At 39.2% G+C, this 24,455-nt stretch overlaps 1 protein-coding gene across 1 annotated transcript; it reads right to left on the reverse strand.

The window, feature by feature from the left end:
- Window positions 1-428: 428 nt before the first annotated feature.
- TSPAN8 (tetraspanin 8) lies at window positions 429-17,297 on the reverse strand. Its single transcript, XM_041465690.1, has 8 exons — window positions 17,238-17,297; window positions 11,575-11,634; window positions 8,893-9,015; window positions 8,210-8,284; window positions 8,020-8,127; window positions 6,338-6,478; window positions 3,013-3,096; window positions 429-482 (listed from the first exon to the last, which is right to left on the reverse strand). The coding sequence occupies exons 1-8, from the start codon at window positions 17,295-17,297 to the stop codon at window positions 429-431; spliced, it is 705 nt and encodes a 234-aa protein (XP_041321624.1).
- Between the last annotated feature and the right edge of the window lie 7,158 nt (window positions 17,298-24,455).

The raw sequence follows: 24,455 nt of genomic DNA on the forward strand, positions 1-24,455 counted from the left end.
TGCTCCACAAGCAGAGGTTCCCAGGAACCTGAGTTCCCTGGAGCAGTCAGCCACTGCATGATGGTTTGCAGCTGTTTATGGTGACTCTGCTGTGGGTGGTTTAACACTCATGAGGGCACACCACATGGTGAACTCACTCTCAACATGACATAATTGTTGTCTTCGGACAAAATAAAACACCTCAGAAACACAAACAAAGATGTTTATTCAAAATAAAACATCATATTCACATCATTAAGAATTGTGAAATATAAAGAGGTCATTTTGCAAGTTGTTGAGCATCCATGAGCACAAGGGCTTCCATTTTCATCAGAACAGCTGCCTGGGACATGCATATATTCATCTGAATGTGGCCAGACAAATTTCTAGCCCTCTTTCTAGAAAGATATTGATTTGACTGGTGACATCATGCTGACATTTTCACAGTTTCATTTGCTCCCGATCTGGCAGTAGAGGACCATAGAAAACACCAAACCAAGAATCTGGAAAACAAAGATATTTCTGGTATTACTTGGTAATTCTGAAAATCAGCTGATACATAATGGGAATATTTTGTTTGCAAATGTCTTGAATTTACATGCAGGCTAAATCTACTATGCAGAAGATTTTTTCCAATGTGCCTCTTACAGCATAGAGAAACTTTAATGAAGTCAGTATATACCACAGATAACACTGCAGATACCGTGAAGTTTCATTTGTTTAAAAAATGGATTGCCTCTGAGCATGAGGATCCCTGTATCTCTATGTGTCTAAAATGCAGTTGTTAGCTGTAATGGACCAGCAATTACAGAGAAGTTCAGGAAATTTGGACAAAAATTGAGCATTTTATTTTCTGATAAAGTTAGAGGAATGTTCACTGTGTATTCTAAGGGTTGTCTCCCTTTCACATCTCTTCCACTGTCGCTCTCTTCTGTGTAACCATATGTGTGAAGTGTATGTATACAGGTATATATATATATACATGTGTATACTGTATACAGGTATACATCTATAAACCTACCTCACTGGTTTGAGTTACAAATGGTCGTGCAACAAATATTTTATATTTATCAGTAATGCACTTGGGATAGAAACAGCAGTGAGTTCACTGAAGAAACTGTTACGTGAAATAGAAAATTCTATAGAGTCACCTTCTGTACTGGGAATTACTGGGTACAATTCCATGACCTGTGGCAGACAGCTGGTGAGATCAGATCAGAAAGTTTCCTTCTGAATTTAAAGTTAACCAGACTGTGAACACGTTCCACAAAAGTGGAAAGTGCCCAGCTGACACCTTTGAAGCCAAGAACACTGACATACTTTATTTACTTAGGGAAGAGACAGAGAAGAGCATATGTAGCACAGAGGTACAGCTAAGACAAAGGGAGGGACTCACATCTGGAATAAACTGACAAGGCTTCCCTGACATACCATGCCCACATTTGCACTTGCACCCAAATGAAACTGGGCCCTTCTTATCTGTATAATTTTCACTAGGAGGGTGAGCTGAAAGCAGTGACAGTTCACAAGGGGCATAATGAAGCAGGCAGAGGGGGGAAGAGCACCTCTTTTTATCTGGGATTTCCTAGAGCAGAGAGGTGGTTAAGCAAATGGCCTTTCATTTGTGACTGCTAGAGTTAATATGGAAAGGCTAAATGTTTATCAAGTGTAAATTGCCATCTGACAATTTGTGCTGAGTCTCATACTGTTTATTCATGTTGTTTTCTAATCCTTTTATGACTGGGAGAGGCAGCCAGCACAGAAAATGCCAGCTGGAGAGCAGGAAAAAATGATGGCCAATGAACTAAAGGCTACAACCCACATAACTGCAGTAACTAGAGCAAAGTGACTTCTAATTTGCTTTAGGGATACAGATGCAATTTTACACTTTAATTATATTTTAAGGCCATTTAATATCAGTATATTTCTTTTTTTTTTTTTCCCTCAAAGTAACATATGGGTGAGAGACCAGACCGCCCACATACAGCTCCTTAAATACCAGAAACCTGTGCTGAGTAAGAAGTTGGTGGCCTGTACACTTCCACTGCTGCAGCTGCATAATTCTTCCCCACTTACAACTATTTTCCTGGAAACACAGTTTTGAGTTGGGGCTCTTGCTCACTCTTCTGCCACGAGGAGCAATCCTCTGCCAATGATGTTAAGAAGTATATGCTTTGAATAACAGACTGAACTTTCCTCAGCAGTCCTTGTCAGTTCTGTTTTTCCCTCAAACACCACTGGTAGAGAGCAAGGGTGGAAGAAAAGCAAGGAGGAAGAGTAAAAAGAAAAAAAAAAAAAGACTGAAGAAAGCACCATGATGAAATCCCCTGTTTCTTTATAATTTTCTCCTATTCAAATCAAAATCAAGTAGCTGGCTGAATAGCCTTACTTCTTTTCCTCCTCCCTTCAGAGAAAATATTGCATGTTATTCTTCAGTGTATGGTGAGGAAATTAAAAGAAACAGTTCACATATTCTGTGGGTTTTTTACACACAGGAATATATGGAGCATCACACATGTGCAATCATTCATGCATCATCTTGATGCTTGAAGTTTTAATGCCTCAGAATTATAATTTTGTACCAAAACGTCTTAATGATAAAAATATGTACTCTAGGGACTTAGTTTTCTTAGGAGATAACTTTTCCCTCAAGAAAAGATGAGAAAGAGGAGGAAAAAATCTGTCTATTCTTCCTCATGTCTTCTGGCACTGTTTATTTGTGCACATCTCTGTACACAGGGCTCAGTGTCAAGACACAGCCTGGCTTCAGGACTGGCAATTTTTTTGAAGAAAATCTCCCATGTGATACACTTATACAGGGTGGTCTGATCTCACCTGAAGTCTGCAGCTCAGCAGCCATATACTTTAATGAAATATGTTTATATGAATAACAGTAACAGTTATAGCTGAGAGGTGGTTTTCCCTAGTCTATTAATTGAGCAAGCCATGTGTTTTAATCCCATTCCCAATGTATTTCCAAATAGAACATATTGCTTGTCAGCTACTAAGTATTTTAACAATGTACACTGGTACCTCAACGACAGCCAGTCCAAAGGCAATCCCCATAATTATGACCAGATTGTCTTTAATTTGTTGCATAATCACTTTTCCACAGGACTGAAAAAGAAAACAAAATTCTTAGTTATAGGTAAGTCTATAGGTTATATAGAAATGCATCTTCTAAAATAGCTCTCAAACTCTCTCTCTCTTTCTCTTTAGCTCTGTGCTAAAAAAGGCTATTTGGATTTCCTCTGGCTTGTTGTTCATGAACACAAAACACACAGCTATATGTACTTTATGCTCTGCAAAAGTCTTTGCCTTCCCAAGTGTGAAGATCTAGTAGCTGACCATAAAAAGTTACTATTTTAAAGGAAGACCTACCGCTGTAAAGCCTAATGTTTTCATTATTTTCAGTTAACAAGGAAAGAAGTGTTTTTTCTTACTTTCATTTGATAATCATTTGCTACTAGGAAAGAGTCAATGCAGCAAGCCATGACCAGGTCTGAGAGGGAACTTGTTTCCCACCAATGTTTGGATTTGAAATTTCAAGGTTTATTATTAGACTTGGGATTAACTAAAAATATTTGGTTATAAAACCTAGCTTCAAAATTCATTTTGTCCAATGTTTGGTGGTCTTAGGCTGGGGCTGGAAGGAAGAGAGTAATCAGCATGGCTTCATGAGGGGAAAGTCCTGCCTGTTGAACATTCCTTCTATGACTGAGTAATGCACCTAACTTATCTTGGAAAGCCAGTAGATGTAAACTTTTTGAACTTCAGCAAAGATTTTGGTGCTGTCTCTCACAGTATCCTTCTGGACAAAATGTCCAGCATACAGCCATGTTATGCCATAGGTGAGCAACTGGCTCATGGGTCAGACACAAAGAGTTATAGTAAGTGAGGTAACATCAATCTGGAGTCAGGTTAGTAGTGGGATTCTGCAGGGCTCCATCCTCAGTCCAATTCTCTTCAACATGTTCCTTAACAACTTGAATGTAGGATTCGAAGGAATACTAAGGAAGTTTGCCAACAACACTAAACTAGGAGGAGCTGTTGACTTTCTTGAGGGAAGAGAGGCCCTAGAGAGAGAGCTCAACAAAACAGAGAGATGTGCAATCACCAATCACATTAAGTTTAACAAGGTCAGGTGCCAGATTTTGCGACCCTTTTTGGTTATGTTGGGGTTTGACTGGGAAACAAGAAGCTGGAGAGCAGCCCCACAGAAAGGGACCTGGGGGTCCTGGTCCATGGCAAGTTGAATGTGAGTCAGCAGTGCCCTGGCAGCCAGGAGGGCCAACCCTGTCCTGGGGGACTTCAGGCACAGCATCACCAGCTGGGCAAGGGAGGGGATTGTTCCACTCTGCTCTGCACTGGGATGGCCTCACCTTGAGCGCTGGGGGCAGGTTTGGGCACCATAATATATGAAAGATATAAAGCTACTAGAGATTGTCCATGTAGGGCCATGTGAAGGGCCTTGAGGGGAAGCTATATGAGGAGTGGCTGAGGACACTTCCTCTATTCAACCTGGAGAAGAGGAGACTGAGCGGAGACCTTATTTGGGTCTTCAGCATCCTCATGAGGGGAAGCAGAGGGGCAGGTACTGATCTCTTCACTTTCATGAACAGTGAAAGGACTGAAGGAAATATCATGAAGCTGAGTCAGGGGAGACTTAGCCTGGATATCAGGAAAAGATTCATCACCCAGAGGGTGGCTGGGCATAGGAAGAGGCTCTCCAGGGCAGTGATCACTGCACAAACCTGACAGAGTTCAAGAAGCATTTGGACAATGCTCTCATGCACATTATGTGATTCTTGGGGCTGTTGTGTGTAGGGCCAGGAAGTGGACTCAGTGATCCTGATGGGTCCCTTCTAACTCAGTGTATTCTATGATTCTACAGCTGAAGTTCTGTGCAGAACTACTCTCTTTTTGAATACTTGCATACGTCTGTTCTTACAGTGACTACATCTTCTCTAGGCACTCACAATCCTCCTTCTGCAAACAGGAGGGAAAGCCAAGTACAGCTTAAATACATCTAAATTTCGTTACTGTTCCAACACTACAACTGTCTTCTCCCCAAATATAGTTGTATTTTTTCACCATATTTCCTCTCTCACAATGAACACATGGGTCTTCTCCTTCTAGTTCTAAAAGTCTCTCAGTTAAGCTGATTCATAACTGCACTGGATTTCAAATCTTTTTTCCCATATCAGAAGAGTGGATGTCTCTACTAGCATCTCACATCACCATGAAATCTGTGTGTTCATATGAGCAATATCTTGCACCTGCAGTGATTTCACAGATGGCTTCTCATGTGTCCTTTGAGGGCTTGCCTGAGGCCAAAAAGACATTAAAGTATGGCCAAAACACCCTTTTTGTATACATCTTATTTCCAGACTGGGTTCTGGTATCCTCTACTTAACCAGATTGTTTCATTGCTTTAAAATAGTATTTGCTTCTGTGGGACTACACAGGGAGGAAATTACTGCTTAGGCAGGACCTGATTAAGGAGCTGTGCAATTAGAGAATTATACAACCAGAATGGATATTTGCTAAATTCTGCTTGGTGCTAGGTACATACTGGCAAAATTTGCACCACCAGCATTTTAAAATTTCAATTACTTTGTGCTATTCAATTATTTTGTGCATTTCTTTTTAAATGTTTTTTCATATCCATAGAGGCCAGATTTCCACATAATGAGACAAGCAAACCATGAAATTTGTTTTTTGAGACCTCTAGTGTCTACAAGATGGTGCTCTTCTGAGTGTGCTTTCTTTTTACCTGTCACCAGATATTTTGCCTTATTACATTAATTTTTTCAAAAGGCTGTAGTAGTAAGAAATCACTCTTTGAATATTCTGCCATGAATCCCACAATATGTAAGGTTTCTTCCCAGCAGATCCTGCAGAATGAGTGTGGGGTTTTTTTATTAGAAGATTATAAAACCCCAAAGGTCTTGCATTTAATGTGTTTGATTCTCAATATACCTTAGCATTTTGAAAGTCTCAAAGTCAACATGTCTCCTAGCACAATGAGCCTGGATGGGAGCATAGCCTTCTGAGAGAGGAACGAGAGCCAAAGGGTAGCTGGTGTGCAGCTCTGACCCAGGGTCATACCCTGACCCCAAATCCAATAATTTTGTAGATTGCTAAGGGCCTAACCTGGAGATCTCAAGAAGAGGAAGGAGCAGAGTTATGAACAGTCATTTCTTAACAGATGGCGTGGGGGTAGGTCTGGCTAAGAACAAAAAAGCAAAACTTTGCATTTTCAGAAAGATACAGAACTCATGACTAGGTCAGTCACCAGAGATAACCTTGGGTTAAAACTTGGCTCTTTGGAAAGAGGAGTGAACATTTTTCTCACTTTTTTATAGATGTCTCTGCCTTTATATTTGATGCAAACGTCTGATGATGGCTTCTCTAGTTCACACTGACAGATGTCTTTTTGTTTGTCAAAATTTTCTCCCCAGTCTCCAGGTCCATTCTGTAATCCACAACACTGGTACTGCAAGAAAGAAGTAAATGTGGAGAAGAGTTAAAAAAATATATTATTTTCTTAAAAAAAAAAAAAAAAGAAGAGATAGGAGAAAAAAGACCAGATTTTCAGTATAAAATGCTCAAAAAACATTAACATACTATAAAGCTAGTAATTATCAGTGCCAGAATGGAACTAGAACATTGGGTATAGTATTTTTTTAAAAATCAAGCCTTCTTTCTATAGGTTGTACTTGCAGAAGGTAAATTGCCAGCTCCAGTAATATCCACATTTCACATCTTAAAAAGTCAGGCTGGAAATGTAAAATTCAGGCACACAAAACTCTGAAATCTAGAAAAATAACCTCTTTGAATGATGGTTATCTCTTTAAATTGGAAATGGACTGAAGAGACCAGGGCTCCATTTGGGGTTTGTGAAACCTAAACCAGGTGCAGTTTCACTTCATGTTCCACTATATTCTAGCCACTAAAGCTCAGAGGTGCAAACTTGGGCTTGAGGTCCTCCCTCTAGTAAAAAGCAGCTGGAAATGTTCACATAATTTTGTATAAAAGCAAAGGCTGTGGGACATAATACAGCAGTCCTGCTACATTTAGAAATTAATGCAGTAATTATGGGATTTTTCATTTTGCTCATCTCTCCAGAGGGCTTATTATATCAGAAGAAATAAGCTGTTCTCAGAAGCAGAGGACCAGGCTGGAGATGGAATGGGGAAGGAGAAGTGGAAGTAACATAAGACACCTAAATATTGTTCCTTGTTTGGTTTTCTTTTATACAGCAGTCTTTAAAAACATAAAAATTAACTTTATGTCAATCCATAAAAGTAATCACCCATTAGGGACTAAAAAACCAGAACAGCAGGTATGCCTGTCAATGTACAGACCCAGGTACCTGTGGGAGGGGAGGGGGTGTGTGCTGTCAATGTCATCAATGAGATTCCAGGGTATCCTCTGTGAGATACCCAGGAGCAAGCTCACACTAAGCATCCACCATCCAGGTCTTGCAGGATGGGGGCACCAGGAAAAGTGCAAACACAATGAAAATAAACTTCTCATTGTATTTTATTCCCTCTTCTAACACAGTAAAATGTGGCATTTAATGACTTCATAGCAGTAGGATATTCCAAATTAAATGCACTCCTGATGTTTTCCTAATCCCTGGCGTAAACTTTTCTTAAAAGCACTGGAGAGTTCTTATTTGGGATACAGTAAAGGATAAATGTTCCTTCAGAAAGGAAAGCTGGAAGAAAGGGCTGTGCAGTCCCCTCCTAAAAGAGTTTAGCTAACTGTGTCCTTGCTTCATTGCTCTTATAGACAGCACTATTGCACAAAGAAATCATCGTGGGAAGACCCTGTCCTATCAAAAGAGCAGAAGTCCCTTCTGTGGTGTTTTGACTTGCCTTTAAGTCAGACCCTTTCCCATCCCCAGGGAACGAATTCAAATCTGCAGCAGAGTTGTCATAAAATGAAGCTGAGACAGATACCAAAGATGAGACAGATACCAAAGATGAGACAGATAGCAAAAACCCCTTCATTTTTTTACTGTTTAATTACCTTTTTCTCCAGCTTCTGGAAATCTTCCTGATACTCTTTATATTCTCCTGTAGTACTTTGGAGTGCCCTCACACTTTCGCTTAGAGTAAGGTTAAAGGCTTCTTCAACCTGCAAGTTAAAATATATTACAATTTAATGAGAAGAAATAAAACTATGAAGACATCAGTGAAAATATAGAATAATACTGTACCTGAGGTTTGTATACTGCTCCTAAAACACCTCCTGTGATCTGAAGAATCAGTATCAGAAGCAGTGCAATAAAAAACTGGAAAAAAACAAATGGGGTAGAAAACTATATTACTTTTGGCCAAGGTGATATAATTTCTTTTAAATTAATATTTACCTTTCATGTGCTTGAATAGCCATGTAGGTAGAATGATTTTCCAATCAAAGCTGCTCCAACTATTTCTTCTTTGATGATAAGAAAAAGTAGTGCTCAAGACAGAGCATGCTCAGCTGGTGATCAAAACAAGGCATGCACCAGAACAGTGTCATGATAACAGTGTGTAGGTGAGAGTTGGGCAGGAGGACAGGGAAGATATTCTAGGTGAACCAGCAAAGAGAGCAACTAGAAATTTAGAGTATTAAATAGGATAGGTAATGGGTGAAAGCTGATGGAGGGAACTTTGATGATGGCTGGATGGAAAAAAAAGCTAGTGAGTGACATGCCCAAGTCTCTCTGGACCTGTCTTCTTGCTGATGAGACCAACCATACAGAATTTAGAAGGGGCCCAAACTCAAGGTGAGCAAAGAAAACACAGGATTATAATCATGCCTTTGGTTAAATTAAAAGGTTCCCATCCTCACTTGATACTCTATCCGTCATATGTAGCTGTGGCCTGTTAAAGGTAGACAAATGTTTTTCTTTCCTACCAACATCAGCATGCAGCGGCTCTCCTTTGCAGCACCGCAGCACCCGAGGAACCCAAGGATCATGATGATGGCGCCCACGGCTATTAGTAGATTAACTCCTCCAAGCAAGCTGCTGTCCACCCCCTGGAAAGAGAGAGGAAAAACAATCTTTAAGCTACAAGGTCCTCCTAAAAGCATCTGTATTCCCCAAAACAAGATCATTATTTTGTAACTGATATATATACTGAGTAGAAACTACGGGGAAATTGTGATCCATAAATAAACAGTGCTATAATGCTCCCCTCTCAAATGTTGTGGTGGAGAGCTTTGTAAAATCTGGTTTCTCACAATCTTTGCTTCTGCACAAGATGAAAATAAACTTTACAGAGTAACTGAATAAATATAGGTCTTCTGTCTTTAAAGTGGCTTTTTAGTTGGTTTTCAGTCAATGAATCTTTGCTTTTTACTGGAAGTAGGAGACTTGATTACCTCAAAACCTCTCCTACATTAACCCAATGTTAAAGAAAAAAAAAATCTCTGTTTGTCATTAGGAGACCAGGAACATATTCTATGACTGTTCCTGAGAGAACACTTCTCCGAGTGATGCTGCTTATATTATATTAGAGAAATAGTTAGATGTATTTTCCAAAGCAGATTTTTTTTTCCTTTTTTTTTTTTTTTTTAATTTCTCCAAGTCTTGATCTCTAATATTACCCTCAGAGATGAGAACTTTATTTTGATGTGTGGAGCATTCAACTAAACAATTCATATACCTCAATATTATTAAATATCAAATTATTCAGTTCCCACAGGACTGACTAAGACCAAAGGCCTAAAGAGAGAAAAATGTTCAAAGAATATTTTCCAGTCATACTGGTGCCAAGATTAGCAAAAATGTCTGGAAGTTGTCACATTTATCTTCTGATGGAAATTGCAAAGGTATATAGACAAGTATAATTTGAAGAATGTGTTGTTCTTTCCCTTTCCAAGTGGGACTGAACGTCCTGTTATTTATTCTTAGAAAGCTCTATTCATCTACAGCCAAATCCTTATGGTCTGCTCAATTATTACAGAGGCGAAACATACATTGGTTTTGAATGCGAGCTTTGCATGCCTGGAGGCAAAAATGTGAGAAAATGCTTTCAATTTCGGTCCTGACTCTTAATTCATAGGTTTTTGGGAAGTACTAAGTGTAGCTTCAGGAAAGCAGTTTGACACACATCCAAATATTCTTTTCTGAATAGGAAATCTCTCAAAAAATAAGATTTGGTAGTGGTTTTGGTTTCCCAAGCTCCATTGCATCATTTGAGGCATCATACCAGAGACTGTCAAGTGTCAAGTATGGCAGTTTTAGCTTTTAGTAAAATGTTGATTGAGGAGTGAAAGTTGTGATTCTTCCTCTTCCAGAGAGAGAATGGCAGAGCTCTCCACCATGACCTGATTTACCTGATGACACAGTGTCATCTTGAGCCAACTTCTCTTGCATCCATGCTCTGCCAGATATGAGACATCTGGGACTGGCTAAGGGTAAAGTGCCATCAGCCAAATGGCAGGGAATGTACAAAGCTATCTTCTTACCTTCACCATATTTTTATTTCCAGGTGGGAAAATACTAGTTTAAAAGTCATTGTTCTTAACTGACGGACTGTGCTAGAGCAACAGGGGAGTTATCTGAAGAATTGCAATGTAATCTATACTAAAGGCTCAGTCTGATAGCTGAAAAAAATATGCTTCTGTGTGACACCTGGTTGTTTTTTCACTTCTCTGGTCAAGGAGTCTTTTTATAAATAGAAGAATGCAAATTAAGCTTTCAAATTAATTTGCATTTCTATGTCCCAAATTGATTTGAAAGAATGTACTGCTTAAGCCTTAGAGTCAGTGCCAATGGGGACCAAGGGGTCTTTGAAACAACAGGACCAACCTCTGCTGCATGTCTGCAGGATTGAGAGCTCCTCAAAACTGTATTTTCCCTAGTTTTGCAGAAAATAAAAGTCACAATATCTGAAGTAATTTAATAATCCATACAAAAAAAAAATCCATGAGGGCAACTCAAGGTCTTTTTTCTACCCTCCAGGAGGAGTTTTAGGACACTGTAATCCTAGATTCTTGGGCATTTAAAACTCTTTATATATAAATATGAGGAGAAAAAGATAAGGTGTTTTTAAGGAGCTGTTGAAAATTGAATGAAAAAATCTTTTCTCCCTTTGAAAGTTGCAGTTACTGGGGAAATGAGAATTGTGTTGTTGAACTTAGTGAGAAAGATAAAAATATTCCCCACCAACATAAGGAGTAACCCTTAGTTATGACTATCCTATTCTAATAGGAAAAAACACAGAGTATATGAGCTGCATGTCTCCACATTATTCTCTCTGTACAATGAAATCATTAACAAAAGCATAATTATTTTTCATTAGAGGTGAGAGACACATTTTCAAACAGAAACCTGTGTGCATCAGCATGAAACTACATTAGTAACACTGGCAGCTACTTCTCACAGTTACGTATCTCTGCTTGCATCCATCGCTTTATCTGACAACCTGCACCGTGATGTTTAACCTTAACGTCATAAAATGCATTCCTCTTCACCCACACAAACCACCTCAACAAAAACATAGAAAATTTGTGGAAATGAAGATAGGAAATTAAAGTATATGCAGTAGTTTCCACATTTTACATGGTGCTGGTATGACTCCATGCATTTACCTGCTGAGCACTGCTAACACGTATCCATATAGAGAATCCCAAAATAATGCAACCACACACCTGTGGGAGAAAATAAAGTCAAGTTAGAAAGGTCAGCAAGTTTTTTACTAACATTCAGTATCCAAATTGCACCATATGCTGTCCAAACTTCTGAAATCATTTGTTTGGCAAAGCAAAAGAAACATGAATTGCTGGAGCAGAGAATATTGATTCATTTCCAGGAAAATTCATAAGTGTAGTTAAATCTTCAGGTATGCACCAAATCCCTGATGTTTCCATCCCAGAGGACTACACATTTACATGATGATTTATACATGTGTTTGGGAAGCACACAGAAATTCCACCAGATGAGAGAGAAATATAAATTGCTGTTGTATGTAAAAAACGTGTCTGTAAAGAATGGTGTTACTTGAATAATGGAAACGAGATTTGATAAGGGATGTTTGCATATCTGGTGTTTCTAGCCTTATTCAGGATGTGTCTGTAAAGAATGTTGTTACTTGAATAATGGAAACATGAGATTTGATAAGGGATGTTTGCATATCTGGTGTTTCTAGCCTTATTCAGGACCCGTATCTGAAGACATTCTCTATGGTAAACCTAACAGGAAAAGTTCTAAATAAATTCTTTTCGCTGTTTCAAATGCAGCAGTATCTGCCCATCTCCAATCCTTAGAACAGGTCTCATAAAATGCCTAGAGTACATATTGCCATTGTAATTTTACAGAAAACAGACAAGTACAACTTGGTCTTGTACATATGAATGATTGACCAGCATGACTTTCCTTAAGATGTTGAAGGCAGGGAAGACGAATCACAGGTCCAGATTCATTCCTTCATTTCTCATTGTGCTTCTATTTCATCGATCATTGAGGTACTGTTCCCCTGTGTGCCAGTCCCTCTATTCCTACCTTTGTTGTTGATGAATATCACACAGAATTTCTCTTTATTAAGTGTTGGACATAGGTAACCAAGAGGCTACTCAGGTGTGGGGATTGTGCCTACTGAGATGACTGGTGGGAAAGAGACCTCACTGAGGACCAGGGACTAGTCAGATTTATAATTATCTCCATCTGCCATTAATACTCAAGCCATAAATGGCCCTGAAGTGTTGTTATGAATTTCTCATGAAGACTGAGACTATTGAAACTAAAATAGTTTCTTTTTTTTTACATGGTTTAGATATTTTTTCTTTAAAAAAATCTCTCCCCACAGAAGTTTTCATATAATATTCAGTATCAAAAACATTAATGACCTTAACAGATCATTGAATATGGAATAGGGCCAGCACTCAGACATGGGTACCACACATTTTCCTGCTTTAAGTAAAGCTCCTATAAGTACTTTAAACATGAATAATAAAGTTGTACAATCAATGACAACTATAACATGTTATCAGATTTAACTAGATCTCCCCACTGAAACCTTTTGAATCCTGCTGAATTTGCCTAGAAACTGATGGTATGTCATATGACTGTACATTTCAGTCTTGTTCAGCAGCACTGTGTGAGTGATGAGGCTATACACCAGGTAACATGGGCTTGTTAATGTGAAAGTTTCCACTGAAGCATCTATTGCTACAAATCCAAAGAGAGTTTTTTTGTTACATAGGACCTTCCATTAACATACAGCAGAGTAGTAGAAGCAAATTTAGCTAAATGTACAGGAACACATCAATCAAATGGGAATGCTACAATGTTTTCTCAATGTAAAAATAGAAACATCATTTATAAATCAAAATTTTAGTAAGATGTACATATATTTTAATTTTTAAAATAGAGCTGTTTTAGGTTAATAAAAAATGCTCCATTTCAGTAAAATCTTAATGGTTTGTTTCTAGTTATTTTCAGAATATACAAAGTGTACAAAAACACATAAAGAAAAGTTTTGAAATAGCAAATAAAAATGGTCAGTTCCCAAAGAGTCCAAGTTGAACATGTCAAGTTTGCTGCAATACTCCATCTTAAAGTTTTCTTAAAATAAAGTTTCAATAAATAAACTTTCAATAAATATTCAATAAAAAAACTTTCCTTCCAGGAAATTTCATTTTTAATGAACTGCTAGTGTTTTCTGATGGAATAAAATGAGCTTCTTTGAAAATGTCCCCATCCATTTTCCCAAAATTAGATGGCTAACATATTTTTGCCATAATCCATGACAAAGAATCAGTGATCTTATGTCAGTCTCATAAATTGAATATCAACAGTACTGCTGTCCCTCACATTTGGTCCTTCTCAAGCTTTCAGCTTTGGTGTGAGGAGGAAACACAGCCCAGTTGGTTAAATCAGTATCACCTCAGATGAGCCTGACACAGTGCTGAACCAACAGTATATTAAGACTCTGCAATTCTCATACACAAAAATACCAAATTTGTGGGGAATTTCCTCCACTGGCACACCCTTTTCAAACATTCAATTCAATGATATCAGGAGGAACTTTTGCAAGGTTGCTTGTGTTAAAGAAAATATTTGACAGGAATACTTCCTTGAGGCACCTGAGATGACAGCTCTATGCAAGTCCTACAGACAATATTGCCTCTGGCTCAGCAAACCTGCTAAGCTTGTGTTGCTACTTCAAGGACTGATACATGCACACTAAGGTTCAGGGAAGGGGGAACTTGGTAGATGGGACTGCAAATCTGGTATTAACAACTGATCAAAGACGCTCTGTCACTAACCACATTGCTTCAAACAAGCATCAGACATCAGTATTCAGTGAAAAAATAGGTAATTCTACAATTTTGCATGATGTGGAGTAGCAGAAGTTGACACAATGAGGACAGCAGGTGAGACTGGATATCCTGCAACCTCCAAAGAAGAGAAAGAAGAAAAATCTGACACGTGCTAGGCTTAATGCACAAAACTGACAAGGATTAATTTAAGGACTGTTAGAAAATCCATATAGGCACCCTGTTCCAAAGCACAGATCTTCAAAAACCTGCAAGAGTCTGCTCTTTTTCACCAAAAAAATCAATCTGGGAAGATTAAAATCTCCCAGATTTTAATCTTCCCAGATTTAATTTAATCTTCACCAATCTGGGAAGATTAAAAACTCTGTTTGTGTGCTGGAGCCTAGCATGGGGCTTATGGGCATGTATAAGCCCAGGGGACACACATCATGTAGTGAAGCCACAGTCAATTTGCTGAACTTGTTAGACTACTCCAGGGCTTACACACTTAGTGTGATGCTGCATGAGCTGCTTAGAAAACGTCATCTGAAGGCTAGAAAGCCCATTCCTGAGTCTTCTGAGAGAGGACACTCCCTGAGAGATTGCAAAGGGTGTGAAATGAAAGAACACCAGATAAATACCCAACTGTCACTCTTATCTATTTAGGTTAAAGTCACCTTCATTTCCTAGTATCAGTAATTTTCCACTTGTCAACTGCTTTGAGTACTAGAGAGAGCAGCTGTGGGACAAGTGGCTGTAAAGTCATCTCTGTTCCCTCAACCTTACTGTTGCAGTTTAGTGATTTCTAGTAATTAGAGATAGGAATGTGAACCAAAAAATACTGTTTCATCATATTTCTGTCAGCCCATACTGTTCTTCCCAATCTTGGTCATGCTAAACTAAACATCTGCCTAAAAATAATTAACTATAGCTGCATTCCTGTCCTTCTCTGTTTCATTCTTCCCTATCTTAATAGTGCTAAACATCTTCCCTAAACCAGTTAACTACAGTTGTATTCCTGTCCTTCTCTCTTCTGTCGAGGCAGGCACAGTGAACGCTGTCAGCATTTTCTTCCTCTGAATACAGTATGGGTTTTTCAGCTTTGGTATATAGATAGGAAGTTTGTTTCACACATGCTTGTTTCAAGACTCCCCCAGGATCCCACCCCTTTTTCCTCCCTAGGAAATGCATACTGTCACTGGAAGCATAGGAATGTTCATTCTAAAAGTAGTTTGGAGCTTTTCTAGGGCTAATCTGAGACATTTGTCCATGTTTTAGCTCACAGTAAACACAGATGAATGCAAACAGGTGTGCTGGTTTTGGCTGGGTAATTTTCTTCACGGTGGCTGATATAGGGCTGTGTTTTGGATTTGTGCTGAACACAGGGTTGATAATATAGAGAAGTTTTTGCTATTGCTGAGCAGGGCTTACATCAAGTTTCCTTTCTTCTTTCATACTGCTACTCTGGTGAGGAGACTGAGGGTGCATGGGAGGTTGGGAGGAGACACAGCCAGGACAGGTGACCCCAGCTGACTAAAGGGATGTTCCAGACCATTTGACATCATGCTCAGTAGATAAAGCTGGCAGAAAGAAAGAGGAAGGACATTTGGAGTGATGGCATTTGTGTTCACAAGTAAACACTTCACATAATGAGGCCTTGCCCCCATGGAGATGGCTGAACACCTGCCTGCCCATGTGAAGCAGGAAATTAACTATTTGTTTTATTTTGTTTACCTGAATGGCTTTTGCTTTCCCTATTAAACTGTCTATATATCAACTTGTGAATTTTCCGACTTTTATGCCTTCTATTCTCTCCCCAATCCTGCTGGTGGGGGACTGAGTGAGTGTCTGCATGGTACTTGGTTTCTGGCTGAGGTCAAACCACAAAAACAGAAAAAACTTCATGAGGAACAGGAAGTCAAATTCAGAAACTTATGGATTCTTGTAAATACTGTTACATAAAGACTTCAACACAAATGTCAAAAATCTTAAATCTGCCTTCATTAAACTGAAGGAAGAAACTGGGGGAGACAGTCCTAACCATCGCTGGTCTGTCAGGAATTTCTTTGTGAGGTCCATAAGCAATCAAGGAATTTGAGCTAGCCACAGATTTTCCAAGGCTACTGTTTGTGGTCCCTTTTGAATGGTATCACCTTTACACTTGAAAAAAAATCCCTTGAGGCAAAGCCCACAATATGGCTAGTAGTTCCGCTTCTGGTTTCAGTGAACCCCTGGTGAACCTGACAAAGCTCTGTCAGGAAATCTGACAGTGAGGTTGAACCATGAGAGAAATGTTCCCTCATTTGAATGAAAGGTTTGAAGAACATTCAAACCTTTCCAGAGCTTTCAGGACCTGAAATTCTTGCAACCCAGCTGAGATGCGATAAGTAGACAAATACAAATATTCTGGGTTCAAATAACAGCCAGAAACCTGCCTGCTGTGCTGTGCTGTATTGGCCTTGGTACAGCTGTGGCAGTACTGCCAGCACATGCATTCTTAGAAACATTTACTGCCCACCATCAGAAACTAGTTATGCAATAAATGTAAAGCAAAGAACCACAAAGAAGGATATGAAAACCATTTATCAATTAAGGAGCTAAAAATTCAAGTGAATTTTCCATATTTTCTATTGTAACTGCATTTTCAGAATCTTGCATGCAAACAGCAGCAGTAAAAGGAAAACAACTGTGCATTGTTATTGGAGAGTCTGTTATCTTCTGATTGAGATGATTGATGTCCCTTGACATGAGGGGCACAAGATGAACAGAGAGACAGATTTGTAGCTTGTCTACTTTTAAATGCAGAGGAAAAGTTGTTTAGATGGAAAAAGACAAAGGGAAGGGCAAAAGTTAAATATATTCTCCCCTCCCTGATTTGGAATCATACTCTGGTTCCACTTATGCTCTATTTTCTTTACAATTTCTCTAACTGCCACATTCAGATAATGGGGAACACATTTCCTACATCATTAATAACAGTTTAAACACCAACTTACCCAAAACAAAAAGTTGAAGATGAACATGGAGTACTTCATGCATTTGCTTACACCCGCCATTTTCAACAAGCTGAGACAAAACGAGTGCTGCAAAAAAGCTTTCCCAAGAGTTTGACCTCGATATGAAAGTTGTTCTTGTGTCTTCAGAAAACCTCTCAAAGTACATCAAATACACCTTGCTGTGCTCCTGAAAGCAAATGTTACGACCAAGTCGTCCACAATTGCTTAAATAGTTTCTTTATCACAGGTAAATATTAACCAAGCATTTAGGGAAGCACTACCAGTGGTTATCACCAAGTCTCCAGCTTCTTACTGTGTCTTGTGATTTGTACTTCTCTGTAATAATCCTATGACTTGTCCTACGCCTCAAAAGTAAATAATGAAGCAGAAGTTAGTTTTGACAGGTGAGCATAAAAACATTTCACAGACTTGCTTTTAAGAGGAAATTGAAATGATTGTATTTCTTAATGCTTTATGTTGCAGGGTTTACTCTTTCACTGCCTAGTGTTTGCTGTCAGCATTCATTCAGTTGTGTTCACACTTCCACTTCAGATGTTCAACCAGCATGAAGGGATGAGTCTGCTTCATCCCGGGAGAGGAGGCATAAGGAATCTGCCAACATTGTCTCCCTCTGAGTATTGGCTTCAGTTCTTTTTCCTCTTCCTTGGCAAGCCAGGACCCCAGGAACCTGAGCATTGTGGTGCACAAAAGTCCTACTGTGCAGGTTTCCAGAAGCGTTCTGAACCCCAGCACAGCAATCCTAGTTCTGGCACCAGGTGAGGGATACCTCTCTTCAATAGGAGCTAGACTCATTCAAGAAAGCAAGGAAATAAGCCTATTTCATTGGGTTTGGGCTTTGTCTTGTTTGTTTTCTTCTGAGTCCCTCCAACTAGGAATCCTGAGGCAAAAGTTGAAGTATTTTTGTTGGGTTTTTTCTATCAGCCTGTTTTCTGAAGAAGCCCCATACAGCAGTGCTAGTAGGAATGAGGGTCAGACACAGGTTTCTCTGAGTTTGTCACCAAAAAAAAAAGCTTTACTTTTGAGGGTGAACACAGAGTGAGAGATTAAGGGAGTAAGGGAACACTGATTAATCTGAACTGATTTATGAAGTCCACTTGGCCCAAACCCAGTTTTCAGTCTTCAGTGTCAATTCCTGTTTCTCAGTTCTGGTCTCTGTATTTGAAAAAAAATGGGAAATGTTAGTACATAATGCACTTATAGATGGTGACAAAAAGATGTAAGTTAGAATCTGGCTTTTGTAGGATCCACAAAAAGCCCACCAGTACTCCACATTTAAAATAATTCCCTACAGCTGCTCTCTTAACTAGCTTTCCCATTTTCAGGAGTGGATCTGTACCTGCCTCTGACTTCCTGTGCCCCTTTCTGGGGTAATACTCTTTGTTATAACTCTAGGATATCTACTGTCTGACTACCTTATTTCAAATATTCACCCTAAATCTGAGAATGTTCCTAAAAATAATTGTGCTCATCTTTTGTAAGGATTGGGAGAAAAAACTGTGTGGTATGGTTTCTATCTAACACACTCCACAAAGAAGTAAATTGAGAAATGTGGGTGTCTTTATGGAGAGATGCCATAGCCACAGATGAATCATGAGAAAAGTTTAAACAGTCAAATAAAAATGTATGAAAAGGACCATGAAGGGTAACACGGGAATTACAGATGATACAGGATTTGAAAAGATAAGTCTGCAATCGGACCATACAATTGCAGTAACGTAAGTTTATTATAAGTAAGGGGAGTTCAGAAATTGCACCAAAAACTACACTGCTGTAAATCTTCACACAGAGTAGATATTGATTAAGGAAGGCTTGAGCCATAGCACTGTGGTCTATGAGATGCTTAGCCCAGGCATTCAGTCAGAGATGTCTGAGGGAAAATGTGTTGAGGAAATAATAATATAGGAGGCAAGCATGAGCATTCATACTGGCTCTTCAAAACAGGACAGTGTGCAAGGACCTTTGACATGCAAATGCCCAGAACTTCTGCCATTTTATTGGTTTTGATTTTGGTGGGTTTTGGAGAGGTTTCTTGGCACGTGTTGGGATTTTGGGGATTTTTAGGGGGTGTTGGGGATTTGTTTTTTTTTTTTTAATAAGCTTATTGGATATAACCACACGCAAGTTCTGGTCAGATCCTGGTTTACAACATGCTAAATTACAGCTGCTGAACAGAAACTCAGTATCTGACTTTGCTACAATTCCTACATGTTTCGTATCTATATGTTATAATATCTGAAGTAAAAATGTGCAATCTAAGTTTAGAAGGAAACAAGCAGTTTCCAATAAGTGACAGATTTTCAGCTTAAATCTTCCATATGTTTGCCTATTTCTTATTTCCTGGCTACACAGTGCTTTTTTATGCCTTGGAGAAGGGAAAGGCTACAATTATGGCACAGATTACATTCTTAGTTGTACCTACAAGTACGAAGGTCATGCAGATAATTGTAGAGGTTTATAAATCACAGGAATGGCATGAGAAATTTTGCTGCTATTTGTCTGCATATGAAATTGCTTCCACTACCCCTCCACTAACTGTAGTTGATGTTTAGATAATCAGCTTTATCTTACCAATAGTAAAGCCTAAGCCACAAACTACTCAAAAGCTTTTCTCAGCAAAAAATTTGTGAAAACCCATTTAGTTACTGCTCCTCTACAGATTAGAAGAGGAGGGTTATCAGTGCAGAGCCTGGGTGCAGCACAGGGCGAGAGCCTCTGACGCAGCACACACAGCTCCCTCCACAACAGGGGAGCTCTGACAACATGCTCACACAAAGTACTGGGAAGAGAGAGACATATTTTGGCCAAAAAAAAAAAAAAAGAATAAGCCAGTATGTCTGTAATGGACCCAGAGTAAAACATCTCCCTTTGAAACGTCCCAAGCAGCTACAGTTGATTTTACAATGTTTTTATCTTCCTTCACCTCTGAGCCTTCCTCACTCTGAGTCTTTTTCATCTTGTTTTACAACCTCCCTTTTCTCTTGTGAGGTGCCTCCACAAGCTCTGGCTGTGACCAAAGCCCCATATCAGATGATTCACTGCACAGCTAGTCATACATTCAGGTTCAGACTTGAAAAATTGATTTGTCCTGCATAGCAGTGAAGTCCTTGAATGGTGGGGTGTGAATAGTGGAGAATAAAAGGGATTTTGCTCATTTCAGTGATAAATGCACAACAGAGAAGATGGGTATGAATCACATTCAGAGTGGAGATTGAAGCTTCAAGGGGTCAGTAGATCTCAGGATCTGCTGAATCAGTAGATTCAGCTTATAATGCTGTGCAGAGATGGATTTCAGGCTGTCACTGCATTTGTCTTTCAGCCAAAGGGATACTTGACCTCTTGCAAACTCTCTTGTTGCTCTGAGGTCTCAATACAAGTTTCTGCATTTCCTAATTAAACTCCTGTCTAAACAGAAGTGCAAATTATAAGCGCTTTTTCATGCTTTCACAGTAAGTTTTTTACCCACAATGCCAGGTGAAGCAAATGTTGAATGCCAGTAGCCCTGTCAGCATTTCTGCAGTCACCTAAATGGGGTGTGCTGCCTAACAAAGGCATGTTTGCAGTGCAAACACTAGGGCAAACACCTTTAAAACAATGCAAAATTTTAGTATCTGTTCTTGCTCTTGACCATACTTGCCACGCAAGATCTGACTCAGCTTGTACTTAGTTTACTACAGCTCAAGTTGAGTTACAACCTTAGCAAATACATCTTATTGCAATATTGTAAAAGCCTGTAATAATTCAATTGTAAAACTGAAGAATACTCCTATGTCTGATTCTTAGCAAAATACTACAGTTTCCTAACTGATCTTATTTTTCATATGTGGCACTGCCATGACAGCTGAGTTTATACTCAAATCCCACAGTCAAACAATTACAGGACTCCCTGCCCTCATTTTAAATTCTCCTTTGATTTAAGCCTTGAGTTGAAGGATAAGAGTGGAAAATGACAAAAATATACCCCAAAACTCCAAAGGCTGAATAAAAAGTAGAAGAAAGAAGAAAGCACTACTGCATTTAATCATGCATCTTAATCCATTTTCATGATTTTGTGTAGCTGATTTGTGATTTATGAGTGCATAAACTTTTTGGAAACTTCCATGCCTCACAGGGTTTATATAGTTATGGCTGAGTCCAAGGCTGATACTGCAACTGACCACAAGAAAAGCAGTAGAAGTGTTTTCAGCCAGTGTTAGGCAGGTACATGGGTGATGGTATCAGCTGTTTAGCATGCCTTCACAGCTTCTTCCAAGGAGTGGACACTGCTAAGGAGTGACTAAGCTCATCCTAAAGTAGGCATAAAAACAGGACAGGTGAACTATGCCCTTGAACTGCCTGCTTCTTGCCACTAACCAAAAGGTGAATCCATGAATCTGAAGGCATACGAGATGGATTCCACGCTGGAGTTTCTTCAATGGGACAGCATCTCTCTTCCACAGCAGGCACTTTTTGCTCTTAAAGTGGTCTAAAGGAAGAGCATCTTTTGGTTGTAGAGCTTCTTTGTTTTGTTAAAGTGATGCCAAAAGTAGGGGGGAAAGGCAACAGGAAATGAGGATCTGGTCTCAGTTGTGTTGCACTGTGGGCATGTGTGCAGAAGTTTTGCCATGAGATGGATATGCCCTGACCCACAGCGGTGTAGCTGCCATAGCAAGGTGTGTAGCCCAAAGCTGCAAGCCTGTTCTTTCAGAGGCACTGACTGATTACAGCTCAGCAGCTCTCTCAGCCCAGCCCCACCCCAGTTACACCTCAGAACAAGATATAATCCACCCAGAAAGCTATATGGTGTGAATGGATGGGATGGATTTCTTGCCTGCCAGGGCTTTTACTTTCATTTTTAAATAAAAGGTGCTTGTAACCATTAGCAATGTAGACATTTCTTTCATGATGACTATGTTCATCTGCACTCCAGCCAAGAGATACACAAACTCTATATAAAAGATATAGCACAAACTGAGTTGCTGAACAACCCAGCTCGCAAGAGGCAGGGGCCTGATCATCAAAACAAACCTGGATTTCCAGGACATGTCCATGCACACAGGAGCACGCAGATCCTATTGTCTGCCCTGTTAGCCTCAGCTCAGGGCTGCGAAATGTATAGCTGGCTTACCCTGATGCTGTCCTCTCAGAGGCCTAGAGATCATACATCCAGTGTGGATGTATAACATCCCTCACAGCAAAAGAGGCCCTCAGAGGGCACAGGCATTTCTGTGGACCAGGTGAGTTTGTTGGCCATAAGGGTGCTGGTCAGAGGTGTGTCATGCCTTCCCTGTGACCACACTTTTCACATTAGCCATGTACAGCTTGTCCCCAGTGAGAGGGCTTAAATGGGGATATGTAGATCACAAAAAATTCCTATTCTGACAAAAGTTTCACCAGAAAATCCTCATCCAGCTCTGTGCTAAACTCCTAGCCAGGCGCTCCATGGCCTGGCGCCAACAACACTCATATGTTCCTGTTTTAGCAAGGTCTAGTGTCTCTAACACTCTCACTTCCCCTAAAGTAACAACTCTTCCAGAAAACAAACCTCAAGCAGCTTGTGATCCACTCTGCCTCCCAAAGGGCACAGCCTTCTCTTCCCATACACCACTGGTTTTCTTCTGAGCCTTTCATCTGAAAACTCTCTGAAATACGTGTCTTTAAGCTTTGAGTGATACTCGGCTATTATTAAAGTCCTTAAGTATGAATAAACTCACATACCTAACCCACATATTTCTCTTCACACCCTCTCTGCCTCCACAGACCTTCTTGTTTACTGCTGCTTTACATAATTTAGCTCATTTTTGTACTTGGCCAACTAAGCTTTTCTTTTATGTCAGAGGTTTTGTCAGGGATTTCCTATTTCCCAGCACCTATTCAGGATTCATTTAAACTGTATGTCTGCAAGTTTAAAATCTTTTGGTGGTTTCAAATTTAATTCATCACAGATTAAATAATAATCAGTGTCAGTAAGGGCCTCATTATCTAGACTGTAGATATAGTATATTATTAGAAAGTATATTATTAAGTCTAACTTTATTAAAAAAATGCTTGCTAAAGAACTCATACTGAAAAGGTTTCTTGTAGGTTTGTGCTATATAGGCTCTATGTATGGGAGCTGTGACTTACATAAGGGGGGCTATTTTTGACCCCTGTCATTTTCAGCGTATCTTGAAAATGTCTGTGTCATAAAGTACAGATTGCTGTGAAGAAACATGCCTTAAAAATTCAGAGAACAGCCTGTGTCAAAGAAGAATCAAAAGGTTTCACATGCATTTTCAGAATGTTGTCTTCTTTTTCAAGCAGGAGGGAGCTGATCTAGGAGGGTTTTTCCCGGAGAAGACATGCATATTTCATATTCAGGTCTAAACACCAGAAAATAATTCTAATTTTGTTTATGCCTATGTAAATCAAAGAAGTTTATAGGGTAAGTCACTGTGAGTGCAAATTTGAAATAATATATCTAACTGTTCTCCTGCCATACTTTTCCTAAGAAAAAAGAATAAACCTGTTAGAGAAATGTGACACTTTCTCTTTGAAATTTTCCGTTGCCCTTCACCCATGGGTAAGAAGTATCCCAATGATATGAGACCCAGAGAGCTATACAGTCATTTTGTGAAACAAAACCAGATACTTGCCAGTTAGAAAATGAGAACCAGGTCATTCTGTTGCTGTTTTATAGACATGAGTTATGCAACTATAATTATATTGTTCCCTAAAAAGATGCATTCTTAATGCTTTATATGAAGTCTATATAATACAGGAGGGCAGACAATGGGGTCACTAATGTTTAGAATTAGTACACAGGAAGTCCATAATATCTGCCATGAAATTTTGCTCAAAAATCAGATTTGATATTTATTTTGACAAGTGCATTTCTTCTATTTCAGGATAATATGACACTCAATCCCCTCCTTCAGTGTGGCATAGTTTGGCAAAGTAAGTAAAAATGAAACACATTTTTAAAAATTAAAAATGAATATAAGTAAATATGCTTTAGCTTTCAACATTAATTCCTTAAGTTTCATTTGAGATAAAACATCCATGATCTGAAAGTTGAATGGGAGCTTCTTTATTATTCCAGAGTTGCTGTAGACAAATTGATGCTATCAAAATAACACAGCATAGCAAGTGAGCTACAGGCTTCAGAACCCCCTGGAACTCAGAGATCCTCTGGGAGTATTCTACCAGATGTGTATGGTCTTTTCATAGTCCAGAGAGGAG

The sequence above is a fragment of the Pyrgilauda ruficollis genome, unplaced genomic scaffold, assembly GCF_017590135.1.
Source record: "Pyrgilauda ruficollis isolate IOZ18807 unplaced genomic scaffold, ASM1759013v1 scaffold19, whole genome shotgun sequence".
NCBI lineage: Eukaryota > Metazoa > Chordata > Aves > Passeriformes > Passeridae > Pyrgilauda > Pyrgilauda ruficollis.

What these genes read in the sequence shown, in the direction of transcription:
- TSPAN8 (XM_041465690.1), bottom strand. Translation starts at nt 17,297, where the DNA reads ATGGCGGGTGTAAGCAAATGCATGAAGTACTCCATGTTCATCTTCAAC. An exon ending in TCCAGAAGCTGGAGAAAAAG is followed by an intron (nt 6,479 to 8,019) that starts GTAATTAAACAG and finishes TCTTTCTTGCAG; the next exon opens with TACCAGTGTTGTGGATTACA. An exon ending in TTGGACTGGCTGTCGTTGAG is followed by an intron (nt 483 to 3,012) that starts GTACCAGTGTAC and finishes TTTGTTTTCCAG; the next exon opens with ATTCTTGGTTTGGTGTTTTC.